Source organism: Uloborus diversus, chromosome 6 (genome assembly GCF_026930045.1).
Source record: "Uloborus diversus isolate 005 chromosome 6, Udiv.v.3.1, whole genome shotgun sequence".
NCBI classification, from domain to species: Eukaryota; Metazoa; Arthropoda; class Arachnida; order Araneae; family Uloboridae; genus Uloborus; species Uloborus diversus.
In genome coordinates this window covers 145,120,194-145,147,733 of record NC_072736.1, presented here as the reverse complement: position 1 = coordinate 145,147,733, position 27,540 = coordinate 145,120,194, and the positions used below count along the sequence as shown (strand labels likewise).

At 33.3% G+C, this 27,540-nt stretch overlaps 1 protein-coding gene across 2 annotated transcripts; it reads left to right on the top strand.

The window, feature by feature from the left end:
- Positions 1–229: 229 nt before the first annotated feature.
- On the top strand, positions 230–27,540 carry LOC129224129 (palmitoyltransferase ZDHHC5-like). Of its 2 annotated transcripts, none has more exons than XM_054858544.1 (8): positions 230–602; positions 11,517–11,638; positions 14,993–15,144; positions 17,059–17,231; positions 21,173–21,275; positions 22,270–22,361; positions 23,523–23,658; positions 26,418–27,540. In XM_054858544.1, the coding sequence occupies exons 1-8, from the start codon at positions 511–513 to the stop codon at positions 27,447–27,449; spliced, it is 1,902 nt and encodes a 633-aa protein (XP_054714519.1). In that variant the 5' UTR covers positions 230–510; the 3' UTR covers positions 27,450–27,540. The 2 variants fall into 2 exon arrangements, with proteins under 2 accessions (XP_054714519.1, XP_054714518.1); XM_054858543.1 differs by having other exon boundaries at positions 14,987–15,144.

Sequence of the window (27,540 nt, the reverse complement as noted above, 5' to 3'; positions counted from 1 at the left end):
TATAAGTTATGGCATATGTTTGTTTTACCTTTTTCATCCGCCATTAGACAGTGACTGCAGCGCTCCCTGTAGTTCATTGGAGTTGCGAATAGGGACTCTAGTCGTGCCCACATGTAACAACCGGAGGAAGAGAAACATTTGAAGGTGAGCCTTGACCTCTGAAATTTTTTTTCCCCGGCGAAATAGACACCAAGAATTTGGCAACAACTTCAGCGTGGCCTAAAGACAATTGTAGGAATGGCAACTTATTTAGTTGCTACTGTCAAAACTTGCAAGTGTTTGGACTTAAAATTATGTTTTAGAACTTCAGTTGTTGTTGAGGGATCAATACCTCAAGGTACAGATTTCATAAAAATATGAAAATGTTACGGACAGCAATAATGTGGGCGGTATCTTGCTCTGGTAACTTACTATCGTCGGTCATGCCTTTCAACAGTTGATGGCTAAAATAAAATTCAGGAATCTGAACTTTGTTTAAAAACAAGTGAAAAATTATTTTTCTTTTAAATTATGTCCAAATGCAAGACTTTAAAAAGGTTATTTCCTGCTACTAGTGCGTGGATCCTATTACTTGCTACAACTTCTTTATTTTTTGTGTTTCCGTAAGTATACATTTTTGAATTAGTTCATGGAATCGTGGTAGGTACCATGCTTGTGTTTATGGTATGATTTTTTGTGAATGACGAAGTTTTCTACTTTGATGTTCTAGTTATGTTTTTGTTTTGCATAGCTGCATTGAGGATTGCATATGCAAATTTCATCCAAAACAATATAGGAGCATTCCACGGTATTTTTGCCATTATGTAGAGTCCGTAACGTGATCTTTTTTTGCCATAACTTTTTAATTTACCGTTTGATTTGCAAATTATTTTATTTTGAGCTGGTGTGTTGGTAGGAAAAGATCAAAATAAAATAATATGCTAATCAAACAGTAGATTAAAAAGTTATGGCAAAAAAGGTCACGTTACGGACTCTACATAAATGTGAAAAATACCTTAGAATGCCCCTATAGTGAACTCTCTTTATTCTGAAAACTCGTGGAACTGAGGAAAAGTGTTCAGATTTTGAGAGTGTTCACTTTAGAGGGAGAATGTATAATATACATGCAAATTAGTGATTTAAAAGACTTTTTTTTCTTGCTTATTCATGTCAGTTACTGGATTTAGTTGTCAAATTTGGATATGGAGGTTAATGTTAACTAAACATAGTAAAACTGATTTCTTTCATCCCATTTGGGTTTTAGTTTATTCGAAGGCTTTTACATAGTGTTAAACAATCGAGAGTGAACATAGAACAATTATTTGTATGTTGCCTGAATAAATGTAATTTTAGTTTGTTTTGCCTTTTTTTATGCTTGGGCAGAACGGGCAGAGTACATGTTATCGAGTTGTTTTAGAAGTGGAAAAACTTCTAGGCGATTCTCAGCCTATGCTTTCATTGTTTCATCAGGTAGTGACAGTCCCCAAAGCAGACTACTAAATTTGTGATGTCCCTCGCAGAACAGATGCCTGAACTGCAGAACAATTCTGTTCAAGAGAAAGGAAAACTCAGACATTTTCTGCAGAAATTCTAGCAGAACCTATACAATTTCTGCATAAATTGCAGATTTCTGTAGAATTTCTGCGTAAACTTCAGACTTTCTACTAACATCTTCCAACTAAGGATATAATTCATCAGATTTCTTTAGATTAAAAGAAAATCTTAAATTCTCGCAAGGTTATTCGGCGGAAAGCTCGCTCAAAATGTCGCAATTTAATGCGTCATTTTCAAAAGCTTTAGATTTCCTTTGAACTTAAAGAAATCTGAAAATTTGTGTAACATTAAGACAGACAATTAGCAGAAATTCTACAGATTTTTGCAGAAAATCATCTTTGCCTGCACCTGCTTTATGCCCTTAACCCGGGAGAACTCGCGGTACTTTTCGTCACACGAACGCTAGCGTGGAACTCCGTAGGCTCGGAGTGGTTATTTCAGCAAATTAAGTTTGCAGAATAGAAAAAAAAAAAAAATTTGTAATTATAAATAGATAAACAGCCTCTAAAATATGTTTTAAAAAGTAAGGTTTAAGAAAGTTTTATGATACATGAATCTAAATCTTCTTCTGAGTATTACTGATGATCACTTTACTGTACTGTGTCAACTTCTTCTTCATCATCTTCATTAAGAGAGTTCTCATCAGTTGAAACCTCAACCAACAAGGTCTGCAACCTCTTCATTTCATCTTTGTAGCTTAAATAGCGATGCATTTCACAACCTCTTCCTTTACATTCACAATCTGAAATGAAAAGCGTGAGCGCTAGCTCCGGGCCTCTGAGACCCGAACCGGAATTTTCTGGGGAAAAGGGGGAATGTACATTCCTGAAAAGCATGTGGTCAGTATGTAGGTCACGTCGAACGCAGCTACTGTGGACCTCATTCATTTCCGTTGAAGGGGTGATTTTTGGCAGTGTAGTTTTGTAATGACCGGGCCTGAGAGGCCCGATGCGAGTTCTCCCGGGTTAATTGGCAAACGGGATCAGAGTTTTCGGGATTTTACCAGAATTTTAGCTTTTTATGTTTGTTTTATAAAGTATTCCTCCTTGTTTCACTTTTTCAGATCTCAGAGCGATCCTATATTTCTTATAAATCTGAAAAGATTCTTTAATTTTTGGTTCCTTTTTCCGCAGTCGATCTTCATCCACCACAATTTTTGCCATAAACATTGTTTTGGAAACATGCCAACATTGAAACACGTGCCTCCTGAAAAGTGAATGTCTATACTGAGATTTCAATCCCTTTGCATCCTGAATGTGTTTCAATTATTTTAGTAGTTTTGTGGTATTTTATTATATACTGCCGTAACTCGACTTGTGTGATATATTATATCAGTAATTAATTTATTTATTAACATTATTTTAATTGCTCATTCATACTATGTAAAATTAACCAAAAAAAAAAAAAAAAAATTGACACAACCCATACTAGGATTTTAATAAAACTTTACATGATTGCTTTTTCTATGCATTTGGAGAATCTTGCACGGTTTAGGCTTTACAGCCTGTTCAAATTTTGGGATTTTTATAGTTTTCATGATCAAGTAAATTTTATAACGTTTCTACATGTACAATGCTAGAAGTACTTGCAGAACAATTTTGGGCAAATGATTTCACGTTGTAAAACATCACAAAATATTCTGCTTTAGGGCTGACCGTTATTCTACCTTATCCACATGGCACTGAATATGTTATGTGAAAGTGAAGCTGCGATCCATTCTGCTATACATTCCTTTCTCATTGCGCTTAATTTCACCTGTCATTTCCTAATCTTGTGCACAAGTTAGTTAGAATTAGTTAGTTAGTTTAGATGGAACTCGCCGGGACCATCGAAATGTGTTCAGAATATCATGATGTTGACGTTAGGGAGTGTTCAATATGGCTGGCCGATGTAGCCATTTCTATATAGGGATGCAACGTCAACCTTACAGGAATGTAAGGCCTTGTGTAAGGCTTACGTGCTGCGTGTCTGGGGCAAGTTTACGCAACAGACTTAGAGTCAAAAATAATTCTTTTAACAGTAAAAAACACAAACTGAGCAGCTTACCAATTTTGAATCCATTAAATGCTTCATAAAATTGCCATGTCTTAAATTTCCTAAGTTAAAACATACAAATTAGAATATTCATAGAAAAAAGAAATGTGCCCTGGTCTGCCCTAATTATATTTTATTTGGAACTGATGTAATATACCCCACCCTTGGCGACATTTCCTGTTGGCGACAAGAAAACGATGTATGACAACATATGTCATACCTCGTTTTTAGCGATGCTCTTTTTAGCGCCAACAGGAAAAAATCAGATAAAAAAAAACATGATCAAAGCACTTCAGAACACAATATATATAAAAACATATAACCACAACGAAAAAATCATGAATATACGCTTCAAAAATACCAGAAACTAGAAAGGTTTTGTACACAAAGAATAATTAATAGAAAGTATTTAAAATGCTTAAATTGACAAATTACTATAACAGCTCACCAATGAAATATGTACCAATAGAAATAAAAGCTATTTTCCAACATCGCGATGTTTAAAGCGGAAAACATCCCCGAAATCCATAACTATTTCAGCCAAAAAAGCGCTTAGTTACTCAAATTTCGATGTATGAAAAGTAGAAATGTCTCAACAAAACATCCTAAACATAAACAATACAAAAATACCACACATTTATTTGCTATACAGACATGGTCTCAAAATACCTATCATATTTTACATAAAATAATACAGTGAAACCTGTGTAAGTTGACCACTTGCGGTGCAGTACTTTGGTGGTCAACTTAGACAGGTGGTCAACTTATAAAGGGGGTAGTGATTTTTTTTTGTCATTTCTTGCTCCATGTATTCATTTTTTGATTGATTGACTCTTACTCTTTCTGTTCAACTCACTTTCATTGTTTAGCATTACTTTGAAACAATTATTTAAAATGTTATTCAAATGTTTTTAGAGATTATTTTACCAGAATGACGTTTGATGTGTCATGCAAATTTAAAATTACAGTAAATTGATCCAAAAAAAAAATCTTATTATTTATGAAAAGTTAACTCATTTGATATTAATAGTTCCTAAAAATTCATAGCTTCTCAAAAATTACAAATTTTTCTCATATACATTTATACCCCATGATAATCTACTTTTCAACAAAATAACTCCTTATTGATGTTGGCGCACTTATTAGACACTAGTTTTAACAATTCCATATGTATCAGCTAATTCTCTCTGGACTGCTCCCTTTTCGATTAATTTTAATATTTTATACTTTTTATTGATCTCAAGTTCAACTAACTTTCTTTTTGAAGCCATTTTATGTAAAACTATAACACAAAGAGCAACAAGCTAGACTCTCACCGTTCAAAAAAGCAGTTGAAAATGAAAATGTGTGTGTGTGTCCTATCTCTTAATCGCTTGCACCAGAAATACTGCAATGCAAGTAACTTTACTCTTTAGCACAATTCCATTGTTGCCACAAAATAATGCAACTGGAAAAAAATAGTTTGTACTTTTCTATTGACACATGTTTTCATTGAACAGAGAGTACAAAGGGCAATCTCAAATAGATCAACAAAAGAAAAACAAGTTTGAGAAATAAAAGGGTTCTTAGTAGTTTTCCCATGTGGTTAAACTCAAAAGGAGGTTTAGTTATGCTGCTGTTTCATTTAGTTAGTAAAATGCTGTTCTAGTATCAAAAATATTCTTGGAAAGCTATAAAAAAATAATAAAATAAAATAATTTGCTAAGTAAAATTTTAAAATCTAAACCAAGTGGTCAACTTACAAAGGGTTTTTTACAGTACTCCAAACCAAATTTGGTGTTCATTAGTGGTCAATATAGACAGGTGGTCAAGATAGAGAGGTGGTCAAGTTACAGAGGTTTTCCTTCATTATATAAGATAGGATTAATTCCGTTCCTGACAAAAGCGGTCAACATAGACAGGTGGTCAACTTACAGAGGTGGTCAACTTTACAGGTTTTACTGTACCTTTATATTTTTATAAAATGCTGGAGTCAACTTATTTTCAGAAATTCAGTACCTAAAGGAGAGGCACGTTAATAGAATATGTCTAAATAATTCGTGGCATCGATAAGAATTAACTTTTAGAACAAAATAACCATACTATTCTTGTAAAATTAATTTACATACAGTAAAAATAAAGTTAAAAACTACAAGAACCCCTCAAGGATTTGTAAAAAACAAAGAATTTCGGAAGTGGGAGTTTTTTTTTTTTTTTTGAATTTTAAACTGAAGAACTTACCTTTTTATGGTATAAATCCTCACACTCAGTCCAAGACAAAACATCATATGACAATGGCACGTTACAGATACACACCACGTTGAAGTTAACTTTTAATTAACGTTCAAGTTTTGAAGAAACTGGCATTTTCTAATGTTTTTACTTCAAAACACAACTACTGAATTTAAACTAACAAACAAAATAAGCTTTCCTGTAAGATATATTGCACGAAACAACATGTATCTCTCCTGCATAAAACCGAGTAAATAACCCAAATAAACAAGTTTGAACAAGATTGCCTTCGCGTTGCCAAACACAGGTTAGTTTCACCAGGGATGCCATGCTTAAAAGATTATTGCCTCATTGGCGAGAAAAATATTTCAATTCTGTGCAAAAAATCGGATGTCGCCAAATGGGGGGGGGGGGGGGGGTATATCACATCTGTACCTTTTATTTTTAAAACATTAAATTATTACCTTTTACAAGTTATTGTTCTTTAAAGTAGGTAAATTTTTACATGTACATGAAATTTATATTGATAAATAAATAATGAAAGAAACTTTAAGTCTTATACAAGAAAACAAACAATAGAGATTTGATGATGCAGTTTCTGTTTCCAGACTTAATTTTGCATTGCTTTAACACATTGTATATGTACACTGATTTACAGATGCTAAGGATGGATTCCAATAGGCTGTGTAGCGCTTAAATCTGCTGATGTCATATTGCGTACACGACCTCTCTCATGACATTTGCTACGCATTCCATTTGTTTGAAATGATTTCCAAACTCTAGAAACAACCCTGTGGCTGACTTCAAAGTCCTTGGCAACATCTAAATTTTTCTGCCCTTCTTCAATGTTGCCAACCATACAACCAGCCATAAAATCATCTAAGGTTGGGATGTCGGGAAGACATACCGAAAAATGCAAGTTTGTCAATTATTCTTTCCCGTCAAACTTTGTTTTTGAAATTCAATGGTCATCACTCCCCCAATCCTTAATATTGCTTATCGGCGCTACCACATGACTAGCAATGTTGTGAGTCTAAAATTTATACACACAACATGTCTTACCCTGAACTTATGCTAATATCCATGTTTGATTGACTTCCATTTTATAGTTGCTAATGCTGCTATTGCCATCCATCCTTAGCAATTGTCCACCAGTGTAATCAGAATATCAGAAATATATATATATATATATATATATATATATATATATATATATATATATATATATATATATATATATTTGTAAGGATCTCGGCTGGTCTAGGGGTATTCTTCACACAACAAAGCATGATGAAGGCATCGTACACTAATAAACATTTAATAATTGACAGCACAAGACGAATACAGGAACATAGAACAAGAAACATTAAAACATCGAGAACAACACGTCTTCCACAACACTTCCCATCATTCCTTCTCCTTCAATCCGCCAAAACTGGTCGCGTCACGCACAATCTCACTCCGCGCGTAGGAATACACAAGAGTTCGAGTTCTTAATAAAGTGTCTTATAAAATAACACATCATTTGTAAGGATCTCGGCTGGTCTAGGGGTATTCTTCACACAACAAAGCATGATGAAGGCATCGTACACTAATAAACATTTAATAATTGACAGCACAAGACGAATACAGGAACATAGAACAAGAAACATTAAAACATCGAGAACAACACGTCTTCCACAACACTTCCCATCATTCCTTCTCCTTCAATCCGCCAAAACTGGTCGCGTCACGCACAATCTCACTCCGCGCGTAGGAATACACAAGAGTTCGAGTTCTTAATAAAGTGTCTTATAAAATAACACATCATTTGTAAGGATCTCGGCTGGTCTAGGGGTATTCTTCACACAACAAAGCATGATGAAGGCATCGTACACTAATAAACATTTAATAATTGACAGCACAAGACGAATACAGGAACATAGAACAAGAAACATTAAAACATCGAGAACAACACGTCTTCCACAACACTTCCCATCATTCCTTCTCCTTCAATCCGCCAAAACTGGTCGCGTCACGCACAATCTCACTCCGCGCGTAGGAATACACAAGAGTTCGAGTTCTTAATAAAGTGTCTTATAAAATAACACATCATTTGTAAGGATCTCGGCTGGTCTAGGGGTATTCTTCACACAACAAAGCATGATGAAGGCATCGTACACTAATAAACATTTAATAATTGACAGCACAAGACGAATACAGGAACATAGAACAAGAAACATTAAAACATCGAGAACAACACGTCTTCCACAACACTTCCCATCATTCCTTCTCCTTCAATCCGCCAAAACTGGTCGCGTCACGCACAATCTCACTCCGCGCGTAGGAATACACAAGAGTTCGAGTTCTTAATAAAGTGTCTTATAAAATAACACATCACCACATATATATATATATATATATATATATATATATATATATATATATATATATATATATATATATATATATATATATATATATATATACCACAAAATCGGATATTTTGGACATTTTTGAACCTTGGAAACAGCCAGATATCTACAGTATCAGGGCCGTAGACAGGGTGGGGACCGTCAGGACAAATTCTGCTACATTTTAACCTCTCTCCAAAAAATAAAGAAGCGAAAATTATCTAATCAAAAGACTATCTAATCATCCCTCTACTCCTTCTTCACTTGACTTGTTATACAAATTTTCTTTCAGTCAGAGCCCTTCTGCTCCACACTCACATACACATTTTTAAAAAAAACCTTCAACAAGAGACATAACAAATTTGCATGATCAAAATTACCATTTTTAATCTAATCATACTTTTGATTAAATGCTTTATTTTGTAGGTTTTAATAAATTAATGCTAGTTAATGCATTTGTAGCCTTTAAGAATCTTATATAATCAAACACTAAACGTATGTACCTAGATGTATGTATCTATGTCCGAGTTACTTCTCTCAAACGGCAGTGAACTGACTATCGAACCACGTATCAATATATTTGTAATTTTCCCGGCTTTATGTATGGCTATTTAGCATAATCCTCCAATATTAATAAAAAAACTATTCATTATAATACTTAGATTTTGACATAAAACTCTAATTTTTTGGAGGCTTTCCTCCATTCAAATTATTATTTAGTATTTCTTGTCAACTTTCCGTAACAATGATTTGATCAAAATTTGTAGCGTGAAGAAAATCATGGGGACAAAAGATCTATTGTTATTCCGCCCTCCCTCAAATAAGGAAAAGTGAAATTACGGCTTTTGTTTTAAAGGCTTTTTCTGCAATCGGGGGATTTAAAATGTTTACTTTTTGGTTATTTTTCCAAATTCTGCTATAAAATTTTACCGATTTTTTTTTTTTTTTTTTTTTTTTTTTAAAGCCTGATAGTTGAACATGCGTCACTTGACACAACTTTTACTTTCGAGGTAGACCGTGCAAAGCCAGGCGCCGCAGCTAGTATTGATTTATTTTTTAAGGTGGCCATTGTAGATTACTTTTCAATTGTGACTATTTTCACTTATATGCCCGAAAGTTATTCTAAAAGTCCCCGCCGCATGCATTTGTAATTGTAAACATGTAATAAACGGTGTATGATGTATTAAAGATCATATAAGTAATATCAGATAGTGTGAGATGATTATAAAAATGTCATTACTCCCTGATGAGTAATTCTGGTGTAATATAAATTATCAATTATTAATGAATTAATTAAAGTAATTATTTTTATACTAATTTTTAAATTATATTTTAGTTTAATTTTTGCAAACAACATAATAGACATAATTTTTAAACGCCATCTTCCCCCTAAAGTACAAATCTAGAACACCTTTGCCTTCGACCATAGGCGTGCGCACAGGGGTTACATGGTGCCCCCATTACCACATAGAAATGAAAGTTAATACGAAGTGGCTGAAATTTTACATTTTTAGGTTCATTAATTTCTTACCTCATATGCTTTAAAAATGTTTTTTTACTCACAAAATTTAAAAATTTTCTTTAAGCGAGCAAGTATGGTAGCCTTTCCAAGCGTAATTTCAACCTCCTGGTACAGTGGTACCCCCATTTCTGAAGCGCTGCGCCTATGACTCCGACCATATCCCTCCCCCCAAAAAATATCCTGGCTACGGCCTTGTACAGGATATTTGGTCTTTTTTCAGAAATTTAGTCTTTTCTGATTATTATAATTGTTTTGAAGTTTTTAAACTTTACTATTATTTCTCCTCTTTTGCTTTTTCACTTCAGGATCTACTTATTTAACTATCTAAAGAAATTAATTATGCAATTTGTAATAGAAGAATCTGTTGCATAGCAGACTCATTGAATTTTCACTCCTTTGATTTGAGTGCTTTACCACATGTTGATATGATCATAGTAAGATAAAAATATAAAGTATCTGCATACTCAACTCAAAACTATCCGCAAATTTATAGTAATCAATGACAAGAGAATGGCACAGATTCTAGAAGCATTAAACATTTATAAATATAAGAAAGAAACATATATATTAGAGTAAAATTTTGGTCAATTTCTATACTCCTGTAATTCTAAAAACATTTAATCATTTAATGTTTTACTAATAATTGACAATAATTTAAAACAAATTAGAAATAAAATCTGATTAAGTCAACGATTAGTATAGCTTGACGCATACCGTATTTTCAGGAATAAACGTTGTATCAAAATATATGTTCTCAAAGAAATTTTTTTTAATGTATTCGCCGCACCTGCCATATGCGCCGAACCCAACATTAAACACCTTAAGAGCACAATTAGTAGTAAAGAAAGCTAGAATGAAATGCAAATGAAAGAAATATTTTTAAGTAACAAAATTATATATACTTTACTGCAAATATAATTTTCTTAATTTGGGAGGAGACATTCGTTGGTTATCCAGAGCGAGGGATGCAGATCCTTCTCAATGCCTCGCCAATGTCAAACTCTCTGGCCTAAATAGCACAAAAATATCGATTGACGTAGGTCGACGTTCGAATATCGAACAATAACGAATAAGTTAAAATACACCGCCAGCTCAGTTATTCCATCCGAGGTCTGCAGTTTCCTGCTTTTTAACACTCATCAGCCCGGAATAGGAATCACATGAGCTGGAGGCGAAAATCCTCTTAAGGTTCTTGAAACATATATAACTCTGTCAAAGTATATTTTTGCTGACTTGATTTTAAAAGTAATTTTTACTGCTTATTTCGAGATTTAAAATCAGTTAATCATTATAAAAAGCATTTATATGGTAGCATTGTTATTAATACAGAAATCAGAAGCAAAATAGAAAATTGCAAACATTGAAAAACGTTGTTTTATGTTAGGAAAAAAATATTGAAACGTTTTTCGACGTGATTGATGTACTTTTCCAACGTTAATTGTTATGTTGTGCAAACTGCCGACAGCAGGACAATGTAGTGCCATCTATTGGCAGCATTTTCAACGTTTTTTAAAAACTTAGATTTTATTTAATGAAAAAAAAAAGACTATCCGCCACACCCTTTATGTGCAGCATCGGCCTTTTTTTTTTTGCTTTTTTTCTTGTATGTGCCGCGGCGCTTATCATGAAATATCGGAATTATTTGCATCAAAGTGATCAAGTGCATTCTGAAAGATATTTTTTCTTCTTTGTAACGTAACTATATAATTCTCTTTAGTAAATATTGCTAGTTGTTAAAAACATGAGTTTAGTAGAAGAATTTTGTAACTTTAGAATAATCTTGATGACACATGTGGCTCATGTGATCTCTTCTTCTTTTTCAGCTGTCCATTCTTAACAGAAGAATATCACATAGCAATTCCAATATGTCAGGCAATTATCACTTTATTTGTTGTCGTAAATTTTTCTTTAGCAACCTTCATGGATCCTGGAATCATACCAAAAGGTAATTTTTCTACTGATTATTAAATTCATTTTTGAAAATCATGGATAAATGACATGCGATTGATTCCATTAAAGCTGTTTTTTGTAATAAAACTGAGAATTGTTTAGATCATTTATGGATGCATGAATGAAACTTTTTCTTGAAGGACAATGACATTGATAAGTTTAACCGGGTATCTACTCACTCTGGCTACGTGGAATACTGAGAATTCGTACGAAGTTTTGAAATATCACTGGAAAATTCTGAGAAATTTGCAATTGACTCTGAAAATTTTAACTGGCATCTTGTCCGCTTTTACCGCGAATGTGGTCACATGATTTTCCACTAACGGGCTCTTTAAATGCCACACTGAGGAAGTTGCTTTTGTACTTAAATACTGATTGTGTACTCGCGTAAAAGTCCAATCCTTCTATTTTTACAGAAAAAATCGGAAACTCGCAGAAGTCCATTCTATATTTTCAGTAAGAAATTAGAACTGTTTGCCGAAATTTTCTTTGAAATTCACATTACAAAAAGAAAAAAAAGGAGCTGAAATAATCATTTATAATAGAAAAAAACTTGGTTTCCTCCTCTTCCCTTAATCCCCTTGCAATTGGACAGTCCCAAAATTACATGTTAAATGGACAAGATATCTTGTCATAAACTGCAAGGTGGTGAATCAGTTCTTGTGTTGGTTACATTTTTCAATCCGGAATTTGGGCGGATGGCTCATGTTTACATCTGTTTTTCGTTATTTACTACTTTCATTCTGAATTAATATCAACAAAATTGTGCTTTGAAATTTTTTTGTAGATTTATTGTGGTTGTTATTTTTTTAAATGGAGCTAATTTCCATGCGGTTAGATTACTGAGTTCAGTATGTCCCGATTTGTTCATGGAGTTTGATGCATATTGTCACTTCAGAGTAACAGTAAGACATCAATGATCAGAAATAACAGTAAGATATCCAACTTTTGTGCTGAGGGGACAATATATATTTAGATGTATACTTTTGTTGAAAAGAAAAAATAACATGGGTTGAGTATATTAACAATTATCTTTTCTATTTAACAATATGTGTGATATATCCAAGAAGATATATCTGGAAAATACATTTTAAATTGTAAAAATATGAATTTTTTCTGAAAAAAACTTTTTTTTCTCCCACCTCCTCAAAATTTTACATCAAATTTGTTTCCTCAAAATTTGCTGTGCGCATAGTGTGCACAGCACACACGCAACCTCACACACAAAATTAAGTGTGTAAAAGATGTGATTACCTTGAACATCAATGATATTGTGTTTATCTTTTGTTTAAACCCCTTCTTATGTTTCATATTCTGTAGTAGACTGTCATGGGTGGGCTGTTAAAAGTACAGTAGCTGCAAATGTTTCATTTTTCATTTGTTTTTGCATTTTTGTCATCTATTGTATGTTAGCTTTAATATACAAACATGCTTATTTGGCTTCCGCCGAAGAAAAAGTGCAAAAAAAAAAGTCAAATCCCAACATTTCTCTATTCTTAGTATTGGAACAATAACGCATTTCTTCAAATATCTCAAAAAACTCGTTTTTGCGGATACTGCTGTTTACCTGCCTACGGTAGTAGATGACACACATCCTAGTCATTTGGCACACTTGTCATTTTGCCAAGCCCACTCGAAAATTTTAATCCAAGTTGATCAAAATCAGTACCAACTACAAAAATGACCATTGTTACCAATGTTTATACAAATACGATGACCAGCGACAGGTTCTTGACCCAGCTAGGCTGGTCCTAGTCAATTTATTAGTCCCTAATAAAGATCAATGGCCCTCTTAAAGCTATCCACCCCCTTGCTCATTACCACCTCTTCCGGTAAGCTGTTCCAAGTGCCCACAGCCCTACTAAAGTAGTAGTTTTTCCATATTTCCAGTTTAGCCTGAGATAGCTTAAAACACTGACCCCTCATCCTGCTTTCGGTGCAGAAATTCAATCCATTAACGTCATTCATTTTGATAAATTTAAACAACTGAAAATCATGTCCTCTCTGATCCTATATTAAGCCTTTTCAGTCTGTTATTATAATCAAATCTGAAAGTCCCCTTACTAGTCTAGTTACCCTTCTTTGAACCCTTTCCAATACACAAATGTCTTTCCTCAGATAAGGTGACCAAAACTGCACAGCATACTTAGCATATTATCTTAAAGGTTTTGAAGATACAGTGAAACAAACAATTTTACGTTTCTCAGGGGACTGCGTTTTAAAAACGTAAAATACGGGAAATACATAGAAAAGAACAATCAAATAATAATAATAAAAAAAAACTAAAAGTAATAAAAATGACTCTTTTAAGAGGTATAATATCTATATTTTATCAGAACATATCTTATGCATGCCATCTTAAGATCATTTTAACACATTTAGTAACAAATCCTGGTGCTTAGGTTAAAAATAGTCAGTAATAGTGGATTGTTTTTTAGTCATGGAGTTCAAAGTGATTATCTTCGGGGTTTGAAATACTTTGACAAGACAGGAGTCTGTTCAATACATTTCTGTTTTCAGAATTAACTTAAAACAATGGATTAGCATTAAAAAAGCACAAAAGGAAAAATATGGCTTGTTTTAGAACATTTTTTTTTTTAAACTTTCCAGGGAAAACTTTAAACGTGGGAAATTCCATAAATAACAAACTTAAATCTGAATTACATTAACATTATCATCATATGGAAAAACTGGGACCTGATGAAAAAACGTAAAATGTGGGGGAAATGTTGATTTGCGAGATGTAAAATCAGGATTTCACTGTAGTAGAAAATAAAAGTGACCTTCATTAAGGATGTTTAGGATGAAGATAGAACTTGATGTTGATGAATTTTTATGGTAAAATATTTCAAAATTCCCTAAATGTTTCAAACTTACTAATCACTTAGGTATACTCAAGAATTTTTTCATCATTTAAAGTCTTTCTTAAAATTTTGTTTTTTGTATTAATAAATTTAATTTTTAAATTGGCTAGCATTTTTAGAAGTAAATTCATAGAAACTACTAGTTGCTCATTCAACTCCTTAGAAGGTTCATTACCATTCTGCCTTATTTATAAATGTTTATAAAACAGTGAAACATTTGTATTTTTGCTTAAAGTTTATTTTTCTCATATTGATATCTGGAACACAATAAAAATAATGCAGCGTCCATTGGTATTTTTCAAATCACAAGTCTCTTTCACGAGGTAGTAGTGCTCTTGTAAATGTTCTGATGCCTTTTCCCAAAAGTCATAGGATGTGTAATTACAAGAGTTAGCCAGATAATCAATATTGCTGCAACTTATTTTGTCTTTTTTAGTTTAAGAATTATGGTTTATTATATGAGTTTTCAATTTTGCTAGCTGCAGCGGCGGAAGACAAAGATGATGATTTTCGAGCTCCTTTGTACCAAAACATTCAGATAAATGGCATTGCCGTCCGAATGAAATGGTGTGTCACCTGTCAATTTTATAGACCCCCAAGATGTTCTCATTGCAGTATTTGTGATGGTTGCATAGAGGTAATTTAAGTTGTATGCTATTCCTTTTTTTTTTAATTTTTTAAGTCTGTCTCATTAATTATTCATAGTTTGTATGATCCTTTCAAAAAGTATATTGTCTGTATTGTATGCATAACAATCACACTATAGGTTTCCATTGTTACATGTTTTGTGTTTGGTATCAATCAGCTCTTTTTTTCAACACTTCAAATTAAATTTTAATGATATCAAAGATTTTTGGGTAGGGAACAGTCATAACCTCTTGCATAAACCACCATGTAATTTCTACTTTTAATAAAAGGTCCGTTAAGGTTTTTTTTTTCAGGAAGAAATCAACTTTTGATACATTTTTACTTCTTTTTACAAAAAAGGAAGTATTGTATTCGCGAAAAAAATTTCACTCAAAAATCGACCTTAATTTGCATTTTGCTCACCCCCAAATTAATGTTGAGTTTTTTTCGACCTGAGCACATGTACATATGTACCTAAGATCGTATAGACGCCCGAAATATCCATTTTGATGGTTCCCGAGTTAATAACGACGAGTTTTCTCGTGATGTCTGTATGTACGTATGTATGTGTGTGTGTGTGTGTATGTGGCATAACTCAAGAACAGTATGTCCTAGAAAGTTGAAATTTGGTACGTAGATTCCTAGTGGGGTCTAGTTGTGCACCTCCCCTTTTGGTTGCATTCGGGTGTTTCTAAAGGGGTCTTTTGCCCCTTTTTGGGGGGAAATCATTGTTAATTTTGATGTAAACTCAAATGGTGTTATAATTTGGCGATATATCGCCAATAATTTATATATATATTATATATACTATATATTATATATGTATTTCTTTTAATCTGGTTTCAATGTGGCCATTGTTGGTGATATTTAAAGAGTTAACTCTTGAATCCCATTAAAATTGCAATAATGGGGAAATAACATTAAATTGGTATAAAAGGAAGTCATGTGATGCACATATCAGCTCGTTATAACAGATGTAACATAAAAAATCTATTTTACATAATTTTATTTGGTAAAATAAATAAATTCATATCATTGTAGCACAATGTTGCCAGTGATATTTGAACATTAATTTTTTTTATTTTAATTTTGCTTTAAAAATATGCATCTGAAAATGTTGTATTTTGTTTTTGTTATTGTTATGAAAAACTGAAATTCTAAATATTTGAATTTAAACCATACTTAATAATTTTACTCCAGTTTATGTAAATAAAATCAACGCTTCAATTTTAATGCATCATTGTTACTAATTTTCACATTAAACCAATTTCTTCTTTTTTCCTTATACTCAATGCTTAATTTTTTGTTTCTCATTTTATCCCAAATTTAGTCATTGTTTTTCTGTATTAGTTTTGGAACTGAAATCATGTCTATGTAAATTCCAACAAAAAATTAATCCAATTTCAAAAGCTGTTGGGGCATTCCACGGTATTTTTGACATTTATGTAGAGTCCGTAACATGACCTTTTGTGCCATAACTTTTTAATTTACCGTTTGATTTGCAAATTATTTTAATTTGAGCTGGTGTGTTGGTAGGAAAAGATCAAATTAAAATAATATGCTAATCAAACAGTAAATTAAAAAGTTACGGCAAAAAAGGTCACGTTGCGGACTCTACATAAATGTCAAAAATACCGTGGAATGCCCCTGTTGCTAATGATACTTGGCAATTTTTACAATATTCATCTAACTGTCATACTTAAATTGTTTATTTAGTTTGTGTATAAATTTATTATAAAAATAGAATGTCTCTTTTGGTATGGATTAACTAATGTGTCCTATTAAGTATTTATTTTTCAATCTGATTTTGATATGAATATTAAAATTTGATGTGAAATATAATTGAATAATATTTAGTGTTGCATTAATCGTCCAATTTTAAATGCAATTCAAATTTTAATTTAAACAATGTCCAATTTTTCAGACATTTGATCATCATTGTCCATGGGTGAACAACTGCATAGGCCGGCGAAACTATCGCTATTTCTTCCTGTTTTTGATATTCCTTAGTGTACATATGATAACCATTTTCACATATTGTATTTTGTATGTACTTAGACATTGGGAACAGCTTCAAGATCAGAATACAATTATTACGTATCCTTTTATGCTTTGGTTGTGAAACTCTACTTTGCAAAGCATTACAATTCTGCTTTTGTGTCTGTAAGTTTCCTTCGATAAGTACTCTTGACAAACACTCCTTATGGCTCCAAATCCTTCAGTTTCAACAGACAAGTATATGAAAGATGTTATTTACCCTTTATAGCAAGAACCAGATTATAAAAAGTTAGTTGTAAGACATTAGACATAGTCAATCTGTGGTCCAAAGGTCTTGGGTGCCCATCCCCCCAAGAGTAACAGCCACCCAAAAGGAGAAAAATACCCTGAAAACAATTCTCTAGAAATTTCAATGGTGCAGCCCCTGGGCCCATCCTCTTGTTGGGCACCTCACACAGCCACACTGAGTACAGACCTAGTTTACCTATTTCATCCATACTCCACCTCTTCCTTTCATATTTTCTTGGATCACATTTAGTTGCATCTTATTTTCTTGTTTTCTGAGTCTTATGTAGTTGAGGTTTCAGCTTGAATCAGGGGTTGTAAAAACCTCATACCACTTGTTATTTCCTTTTACAAAAATAAAGTATTGTATTTGCAAAAAAATTTTCGCTCAAAAGTCAACCTTAATTTCCATTTTGCTCAACCCTGAATGAATGTTGAGTTTTTTCTCAACCCGACCACATGTGCATATATACCTAAGAACGTATAGACGTCCGAAATATCCGTTTTGACGACTCCCGAGTTAATTACAACAAGTTTTCTCGTGATGTCAGTATGTACGTATGTGCCTATGTATGTCGCATAACTCAAGAACGGTATGTCCTAGAAAGTTGAAATTTGGTACGTAGACTCCTAGTGGGAACTAGTTGTGCACCTCCCCCTTTTAGTTGCATTCGGATGTTTCTATAGTGGTCTTTTACACCTTTTTGGGAGGAAATCATTGTAAGTTTTGTCGCCAACTTGGTGACAAATTTGCCGATTTTTTTTTCTTTAGAAACCTGGCTTTAATTTGGCCACTGTTGGTGATATTTAGAGAGTTATCTATTGATTTTTTCTTAGATTTTTGTAAAAATCATGTATGTGACATTAGCTGCCATAATTCATTTTATTTCTATATTACATAAGTTTTAGAAGATAATATTTTAAAAATTTAATATTAATAGACACATGACTACTGTAAATTAGATAATAAATTCATTAGGTATTGTAAATTAAAAAGTATGATTGATTAGAATTAAAAAGTGTGCAAGAGAATTTGAAATTTTAAAAATAAAATCTTTACCTTGCCTTTGTTATAACACAGTAAAATTTCTTTACAGTGAAACCAGGGTTGGCTTTCTGCCGGCAGAAACTAGTTTTTGCCGTGCCAGTGGCATAAACTGGTTATAAACAGTAAAAACCAGCAGAAACTGGCAAAAACTTAAAAATGTCTTTAATAACTCAAGTAATTAGTAAATGTGATATTTGTTTAAGTAAACTAAAATATTAAACATCATTTCATCATTTAAAAAAATAAAATCCCATGGTAGTGCCCTTGATTTAGTTCAGAAAGGGAACTTTCCAATTGTAGAGGTTCGTAGTATATGGATTAAATTAAAAAAGGATAAAAAATCATACAGGGGTGCTTAGGAAAGAGGAGTAACTAGTGATGTTCCGGATATCCGTATCCGTAGATATCCGAGGGAAATAAAAGATCTGTATCCGTATCCATTACTTTTTAGATGGATCTTAAACGGATCATTTCTGTTCTAAAATTTTTTAAATATTTGAATAAAAGACCTCTTAAATTCCGTTTAAATTAGGTTTTATTCCTATTTAAATTATAAGGTATCATTTCAAAAGCCAATCTGTACCCCCCCCCCCCCCCCCCCTTCCCGCTTGTTGCAAAAAGGAAGAGGAAATAAGTTTTGAAAGTGTGTACCAGTGTGTCTTATTGAGGCATCGTGGCTCCTAAACAGATGAACCGATTTTGATTGTTCATTTTTCGTTCAAAAGGTGACTTGATCGAACGTGTTCTTAGCTTGGCCTCGTTTTTGTAGAACTTTAGTTACCGGAGATATTAATTAAAAACCGATTTAACGTTTTTCACAATTATGGTAGTAAATCGTACGTTAAAAATGTTGGCCCTAATTGAGAGAACGAAGTTTTCTGCGTTTGATATTTATTTGATATTTCCAACTTATATACAGTAGGAGCTATAATCTTGTTAAGTAAATTTTAAATGCCATTCTAAGCCTTTATACATGTGATTGGTAGCGATTTCATAGTCAGAAGATAAGGAGAAAAAGCTCAATGATTTAAAATTTTTACCTGCTGTCAGTTCATATGTTAACAAATGTGTGTTCTGACCCGCGAAATTCCTCTTAATATGAGGTCGGCTCTCTGGGACATGTTTTGTTTTGTTTTTTTTTTAATTTTTAATTTGATATTAGTTTTTGTTATTGATTTGGGGTGTCTGTTATTCTTCATTTTTGTTTTTCTCGGCATCCTTCAGAAAAAGTAAGACTAAATTCTCTATTTACTGTTTGTAAAGGTGTTCCTGGCTCTGTATATCGTCGGTCGCAGAATTTCGGTGGAATGGGTCAGCGCTGCATTTATGCTGAAATAAAATGGGAAAAAATATTTCTAGCCTGTCCAATAGCAGCTTTACACTCTTGCTCCTGTATCCTACATCTACCGAGTAAGCTAGAAATAATTTTTCACATTCCATCTAAGCATTAATGCAGCGCTGACCCATTCCTTCCAACTCTCCCTCAATTTTAACGGAGATTTCTTTAGAGAATCATAGTTTTGATTATATTTTTGCCGCAGTTGACATTTTTTGAAGAAACTGCCATTATTCTGACGGGAATACCTTCCGTAACAAATTTTACACTTGGATAGTTGAATTGAGTAAAAAAAATTTTGAGATCCGTATCCGCGGATCTTGATGCTAATGATCTGGATCCGTATCCGCGGATCTACTTTTTTAACGATCCGGCACATCTCTAGGAGTAACATACAGAATTAAACAGGCATTACTGAATGTAATTTGCTTGCTTATATGCTTCATCTAAATTGCCTGTGATTGAAATTATCATGTCATATGCTTCAAGAAGAAAGTGCCAGAATTTTACTTGGCTAAATTTTGTACCTAATGTCACAGCTTTGCAAAATAAATCGGCCCCATTTCTCAAAACTTATTTTTCCAGTCAAATTTTTACCACAACCCCAGTTACTACATGGTGGACCAGTTATACAATAGATGAAAGTTTCAGGAACATTGCTTGCTCTTTGATGCATTGTCTGCTAGCTCTTCTGTTTTAAGAATATTCTAAAATTTCTCATTTGTGTGTAGTAAATTGAGAACCTGTTTAGATTTTTTAAACCACCTTTTCCAAGAGGCAATTGCAGGGTCCAAACAATGTAACATTTGGTTTTGAATTGTGATAATTTTGTAATAAAAATTACTGTACTTTGGTTAACAATTAATTATTTTTTCCATGCATTTCTGTTGTATATCAAGAATTAATTTTTCATTTTGTGAGTTTTTGCCAGTTTCTGCCGGAAAGTGGCAAAAAGTGGTTTTTGCCATGCCGGTTTTAACCTGTTTCTACCAGTGGTTTTAACCGCCTCGGCAGAAACTTGCCAACCCTGAGTGAAACACATGTTCAGTCTTGTTTTAATTGCCGTTTCGTCACAACATTCCTATTGCAAAGAAAGAAACAGAATTCAACTATATTAAGTTCTTCACTTAATTGTAGCAATATTTTATTATTAGTATTCTGAGAGAAAGATAAAGGAAATTGCTTTTAAAAACAATATTGTATGCATATTGGGGGAAAAAAGGTTATGGAATAAACTTTATAATGTGGCCATTCACGCCCTTCTTTTGTGCCAATCACCCATATGTGGTAAACAAGGTTTCGTTCCATGCATTTCTGCCATAATGAAAATGAGAGTTTTATTATTGCTAATTTCTTTAACCGTTTTTCCAGTTTAGTTGTTATAATCATCATTACATTACTTTTCATACCTATTCTGGGATTGACAGGATTTCATATAGTTCTTGTATCAAGAGGAAGAACGACAAATGAGCAGGTTTGTGTAATAAGTATTTTGCTAGCTTCTGTAGGCTTTTTCTGTGTAAAATTTGAAAAAATTATGACGATTTCCATTTTCAAATACTGACTGAATAAAATTGACAATAGAATTACTTTCTGTTTTTACTCATTTTCTATTATCATTCAGAGATATACCTGGAATTTTTTTCAAGATGTGAAAATTTTCCTGGGGGGGGGGGGGGGGGGGAATTTGTAAGGATGAGATGGAAGATTGGAGATAAAGAAATGTGTACTATTTTGAATTTTGAACTTTTAGAATGTTTGGCATTTTGAATTTAAAAAAAATAGCATTGAAATGGACTATTTAAATTCCCCCCCCCCCCCCCCCCCCCTCGTTTTCAACGATAGCGAATTTTTTAAAAGAGTGATAGTGCGCTTGACTAAATTTTTGTGGTGTATTTGCGATTCTTCAACTGATGAAAGATGCTTTTGGGCGGTTAAAAATATTTCTGATCATGTCATTGTTTTTAAGATATCAAGTGCCGTCAAGCATTAATATTTTTCATGTTGTAGTACAACTTCCCGCCTATAAAATAGTGTATGTTTCACACTAGATTTTTAACAAATTGTCTTTAAAACATTTCTGCTTATAAGTAATTTAATACCTTTCTTTTAAAAACCTACAATGGGGCAATGATTGGTTAGTACTCATAAATTAACATACAGTCTCGGAAGCCGAAAAGCAATCAGAGTAGGAACAGTTTAGTCGCTAAAGAGAGAATGTGCTAAATGTTTTAATGATTTCTTTTCTGCAAAATTATAATTTTCTTCAATGCTAGGTAACTGTTAAAGTAAATTTTCTTTAGATATTTCCTCTTAATACAGTCTTTAATGTAACATTTCAGGTTTAGATTAAAGTATTAATAAATTTGCAAATTGTATTAATAGTATTAATAATTTTCTTGAATATTTCTTTGCATTTGTAATCTGTATGTGTTACCAGTAAATGAAATTTATTTATCTACATTTAGGTTACTGGAAAGTTCAGAGTTGGCTACAATCCTTTTTCTAAAGGATGTGTGAAGAATATTTATCAAACACTTTGTGGACCCCAATATCCTAGGTAATTTGAAATATTAAATGTTTAAAGAGTATTGCAAGTAAACTCTTCCATGTCAGAGGAAAAGAGTTTATGAAATCTTAATTTTCGCACCCTCACATGCAGTGCTAGATATTTCTCGAATATTTATGAAGAAGAAAATCTCTTCACACTCTTACTGCTTTTTTTCTTTTTCTTTTCTTTTAAGAAATATATTGGAATGGTTTTATATAATTTTCAGTGTTTTCATCATCAATCAGATTTTGTCCCTTCTTCTAGTGGAATGTGTCCTGTGATAAAATTCATATTGTCTAGGTAGAAACTTTGTCCATAATTATTCAAAATCCACATTGTTTTGTGCAAACCAACTTTTATGATTTCTCTCTGGTTGGCAAAATTGTTTAAAAGTTTCTTCGTTCAGGTCTTCTGTGAGACATTTTCATGCTGAAAATTACTCCCTGCCAGGTCAAATGGCTGCGGCTTCATAGAGAATTGAGCTAATAAAAAGATGTCAGTTTAATAAGCCCAAAATTATATTTGGAAAGTGAAAAATATATCAAATGATGGATAAAAATTAAATCATTTTTTTCTTTTCTTTTCAAATTTTTGAATAGCAACTTTTCTTTGACATTAATTACATTGTTATTAAAATCACGGGAGAAAGTTTCTATGAATTGTAGATATTGGCTACATGCAGTGGTTTTTTAGTATGGTTTCTCCAAAGCACTTTTTTTTGTTTGTTTGTTTTAGTTAGTAAAAAACGTCATTTATCAGAAACAGTTTGCCTTTTACAGGAACTTTCTTTGATATTGGGTCCGGGACTGTGAAATATTATCTTTCGGTAAAGATTCATTAAGTAGAACATCATTAATCATAAAATATACTTATAGCTTATAAATGTTATAAAATAGCTTGATTGATGGCAAAAGTTCACTGGTTCAGCCGTTTACTGAGTTTTCTTTCGTGATGGTCTTACTCTGTTTTTGATGGTCCCAAAACAGCAGACAACGAATGATTTTAAACACTATTTCTGTATGTTTATATGTCTCTATTATATACAAGTTTCATATTAAGATTTTTTATTGAACTAACTTGTATTTTTCCTTGAGTGTGGATGGATTTTGACTAATAATTCATTGCAAAGCATTGCAACACTATCATTCAATTTTGTTTAATTCCTTTCAGTTACAAATCTCGAAGAAAACAGAAAAAGCATTTATCTGTAGCAGCTCCTTCAGTTTCTGCTAGAATGGGGGAAAATCAAGTAAAAATTTATATGGACAATAGCAACACTGGACGTTCAAGTTCGGCATATAACAAAGTGAGTTAACATTTTTGAATATAATTTCTCAGAAATTTATGAAATATTGTTTGTGACAAATCATGTAAATTTTATCTTATATTCTATTGGTTTGAGTTTCCAAAAGTATAATGTTTTGTTTCAATCATATGGATACTAGCCACTGGGGACCTTGGGCTGGTTTTTTACCTGTAGAGAAATCAATGCTCAGTCACAATAAATCACTCAAAGTTATGATAACTTTAACTCTTGACGTACAATGAAGTCTGTGAAATGTCATTTCATATGCAATTTTTACGTTATAAATTTTTTAAAAGTGTTATTATTGGATGAGCTCTTCTTGGTGTCATTGTATATCAGTGTGTTAGTGTAAATAATTTACATCTTACCAAGATTTTAATTTTATCTTGTAGGAATGTAAACAGCGTAGGTTGTTGAATGTATATTTTAATGAGAAGTTTGCCAATTTTTCATTCATTGTGTCTGTTTACTTGCATTCATTTATTTCTTAATATAATGTTTTAATTTAGGCAATCAATAAAAAGGAATTTAGGCTTACGCAGTATACTTTATTCAGTAAAATAATGAGTTGCTCTTTTATTGTTGCTAAAATTTTATTTTGTTGATTTGTTTTGATCCTGTTTACTTATGGAAGTTTTTTGTTGATGTACATTGAAAATGCTAGCCACATAAAGACCTATACAAATTATGTTGTATGCTTCTTGTATAGAATGTGAAGTCATGTTGATGATGAGTAAGTGATTGCCCTTGGTGTAGGAAAAATGTTCTAAAATGGCTAGGTGACACATAGTAAGGTCACTAAACACTATTAAACATATGCATCACTCGTCAAAAAGGTTTTCAAAGACTGAAATAAAATGTACATGTTAAATAAAGGTTGAAAAAAAAAGGTGCAGTTTTAACTAATTTATAAATTGTCTGTTCTATATACAGAGCATGGACTTTTCCCCCTTTTTATGGGTGTGCCATTAACAAAATGCAATTTTAATACCAAGCCGTTTTATTGGTACTATTGAGCAAGATCATGATTTTTAAAATGTTCTTTGACTTGTCTCTTTCTGTTTTGTTTTCAAAAGACATCATTTTTCTTTCTTCATTTATTGGTTTTGTACTGTTTGAAGACAATAGATTAGTTATGTGTTGAAAAAAGTAATGTTCATTCATTTGTTACTGACTGAGAAACTGTCTGACTGGGAAACAGACTAGTAACCTGTATTGAAGAAAAAATATTATCACCAATTAGAGGATTCATAGATAAATCTCAAATTTATAAACTGAATATAAATTTAAAGTGTTACAGAACTATTTTATTATGGACTACATAAACACATTAAGAGCAGGTTGTTACAAATTATTGCACAAATAAAGTAAGTACTGCTTTTTTAAAGGCATTTCTTGAAATAGCAATTGAATTTCCCAAACTATTATTTATATGATAGGGTGGATGATTGTATTATTTGTCTTTAGTTTTTGTACTTTCTGTTTTTCTGCATTTTTCAAAAATGTTTGCATTAGAAATTTTTATTTTTTGATTTAAATAAAAATTCTCATTTCTCAGCAGTTGGTAGGCTTATCACCAGAGCAAAGAAAGTGAGGACGTTTGGTTTCCAGTTACATTAACTCATAGTAATATATTTTGCTAAACTAAGAACGTAGCAGGTGCCAAATGTGTTTTCCATCCTTATTCAAATATTGTGACATCAAGCGGGATAGTGTAAGTGCTGTCTCTATGTATATAATAAGTAATGAGGCTAGATATCCTTTTAGTTGGCTTTTATACCACCAAATGAATTCAGTTCTTTTTTGCTCCCTTGTCCTCAAACAAATGTTCTTGCTTTTTTGGCTTAGATGCTCATAGATTGGCGTAGGTATGAGTTGCTGAGCTAATTTGTGCTGTTTTCGTTTTTCTTCTGTTTGCATTCAGTTTGAGCATTTTGTGAGAGTAATTAATTATACTTCATTGATTTCTTATGTGGCTTTGAGAACACTAGTTTAGTCAAATGTATGCTCATATTTTTCTTCAAAGCTTTTTATTTGGCTTCAAATAACATCAAACAGTTCTGCGAATGAACTTTATGTTGTAATAGTCGTCTAATCAGCGTCTCTCTAGACTTTTTTTGTTTGCACCGAAGACTCTTCAAAATTGAGTTTTATTTTTTGGTAGCCACACTACGTGCCAGATCTCAAGCTTTTGGACTATAGTGTGTGGTCTGTTTTGATGTCTAGTGCCTGCACTAATCCATACAAATGTTTGGTCTCAAAAATTTATTGCTTCAGTAACAATGGGATATATTAAAAGTAGAAGACTTGGAGCTCTTTGCTGAAAATTTCAATGAGTATTTCTGCCTGTACATTGCTGTAAAAGGCAGCTATTTTGAAACCCATTTTTATTTTAATTAATGAAAGTATGTTCTTCTTAATAAAGTTATTTTGAAAATTGTTTGTTAGGGTTTTTTGAAACACCTTGTATTTATAGAAACACCTAACTTTTACAAAGGTACTTAGTGATTGCTTTTTGACATAAGCATCTAAATGTAAACACATCTGAATGTTTACTGTATATTATTCAGGATATTTTAAAATGTTTCTTGTAAAGATGCTATTTTGAAACTCTTTCATTTACCTTAGTGAATAAGCTTCAAATATCTTTTTTTTTTGTCTTAGAATCCTCAGCAATTATCTACTGAACAAAATTTTACAGGAAAATATAGTACAAAAAATGTAAACATCTCCTGTACCAGATTTTTTTTTTGTTTCAGATGTCTCAAGGTGCAGGCGATTTGTCAGATGTCGAGGTAATGCTGGATTCGTTCGAAAACAACCAAAGCCAGTCTCAGGATTGCGAACCTTCTCCTCCAATACCTCGCCACGGATCGAAGACGAATTTCTTCTCGCCTTCTGACAATCCACGTGCAGCGTACATCTTACAGCAGGGCAAGCCATGGTCCCCCTATGGCAGCGCAGGGCCACCGACCCCAAGGGCGCCCAGGGCACTCATCGGGACCGACGACAGGTGCATGCAGTCCGTTCCCCGCTCGCCAGAAGGACTCCCTCCCTGGGCGGTGGTGAACAGTCCGAGGTCGACAAGGACACCGCCCAGGAGTCTCACAAGTCCGGTGGTTGGTGCAGACAGCACCAGGACCAGACAGCATTCACCTTCTCGTCGCTCCAGCCCTGGGTCCCCTGCGTCCTTGACTCCAGGACAGTCTCCTGCGACCGCCAAGAGACACACTGGATCCAGGAGGGGTCCGCCCAATGCTCACTATTACGGCTATCATCCGGCGAGGAGTGTCAGGAATAGCTCTCGGAGCATGAGCCCAAATCGAAAATTTGTTTCCGAGAGCGAGCTAGCACGTGCCGCCGCAGACAAGGCCAACGGCAACTACGAGGCACGGGCCAATCAGACGGCAGACAATATCCAAGAGCTGGCGGATGGCGTGCGGCCGTGGGGGGTAGATATTTCCCGTCGCATGCCCCACGGCTCGGACATCTTGCCATCCTACGGATTTAGATCCAGTGGGGGTGTGCCTCGTAAAGCAGGGGCGTCGCCTCAGAGTAGGCGTGCTTCGGGACATAAGACTCCGCCTCCTGACTCCTCCCCCGCCAAGGTGCACGTGAAGAGACCAGTCACTTTCGTGAAGGCCTTGGAATTGACTGAAAGTAATGACAAAGCAGGTTCTAAGATGGATGCCCATCTTAGGCAATGCATGCAGCAAACTAAAACTCCGACAAGCATGGATCAAGAAGACAGGAAGAGTCTGTATGAAATGAATTATGAAATATCCGTCTAGTTCATACTTAAGTCTGCCGGCATTGAGCACCAGTATTCATGTTTGTGTTATAGCATATTATTTATCAGACATTTTCTAAGTTATAAGGAAT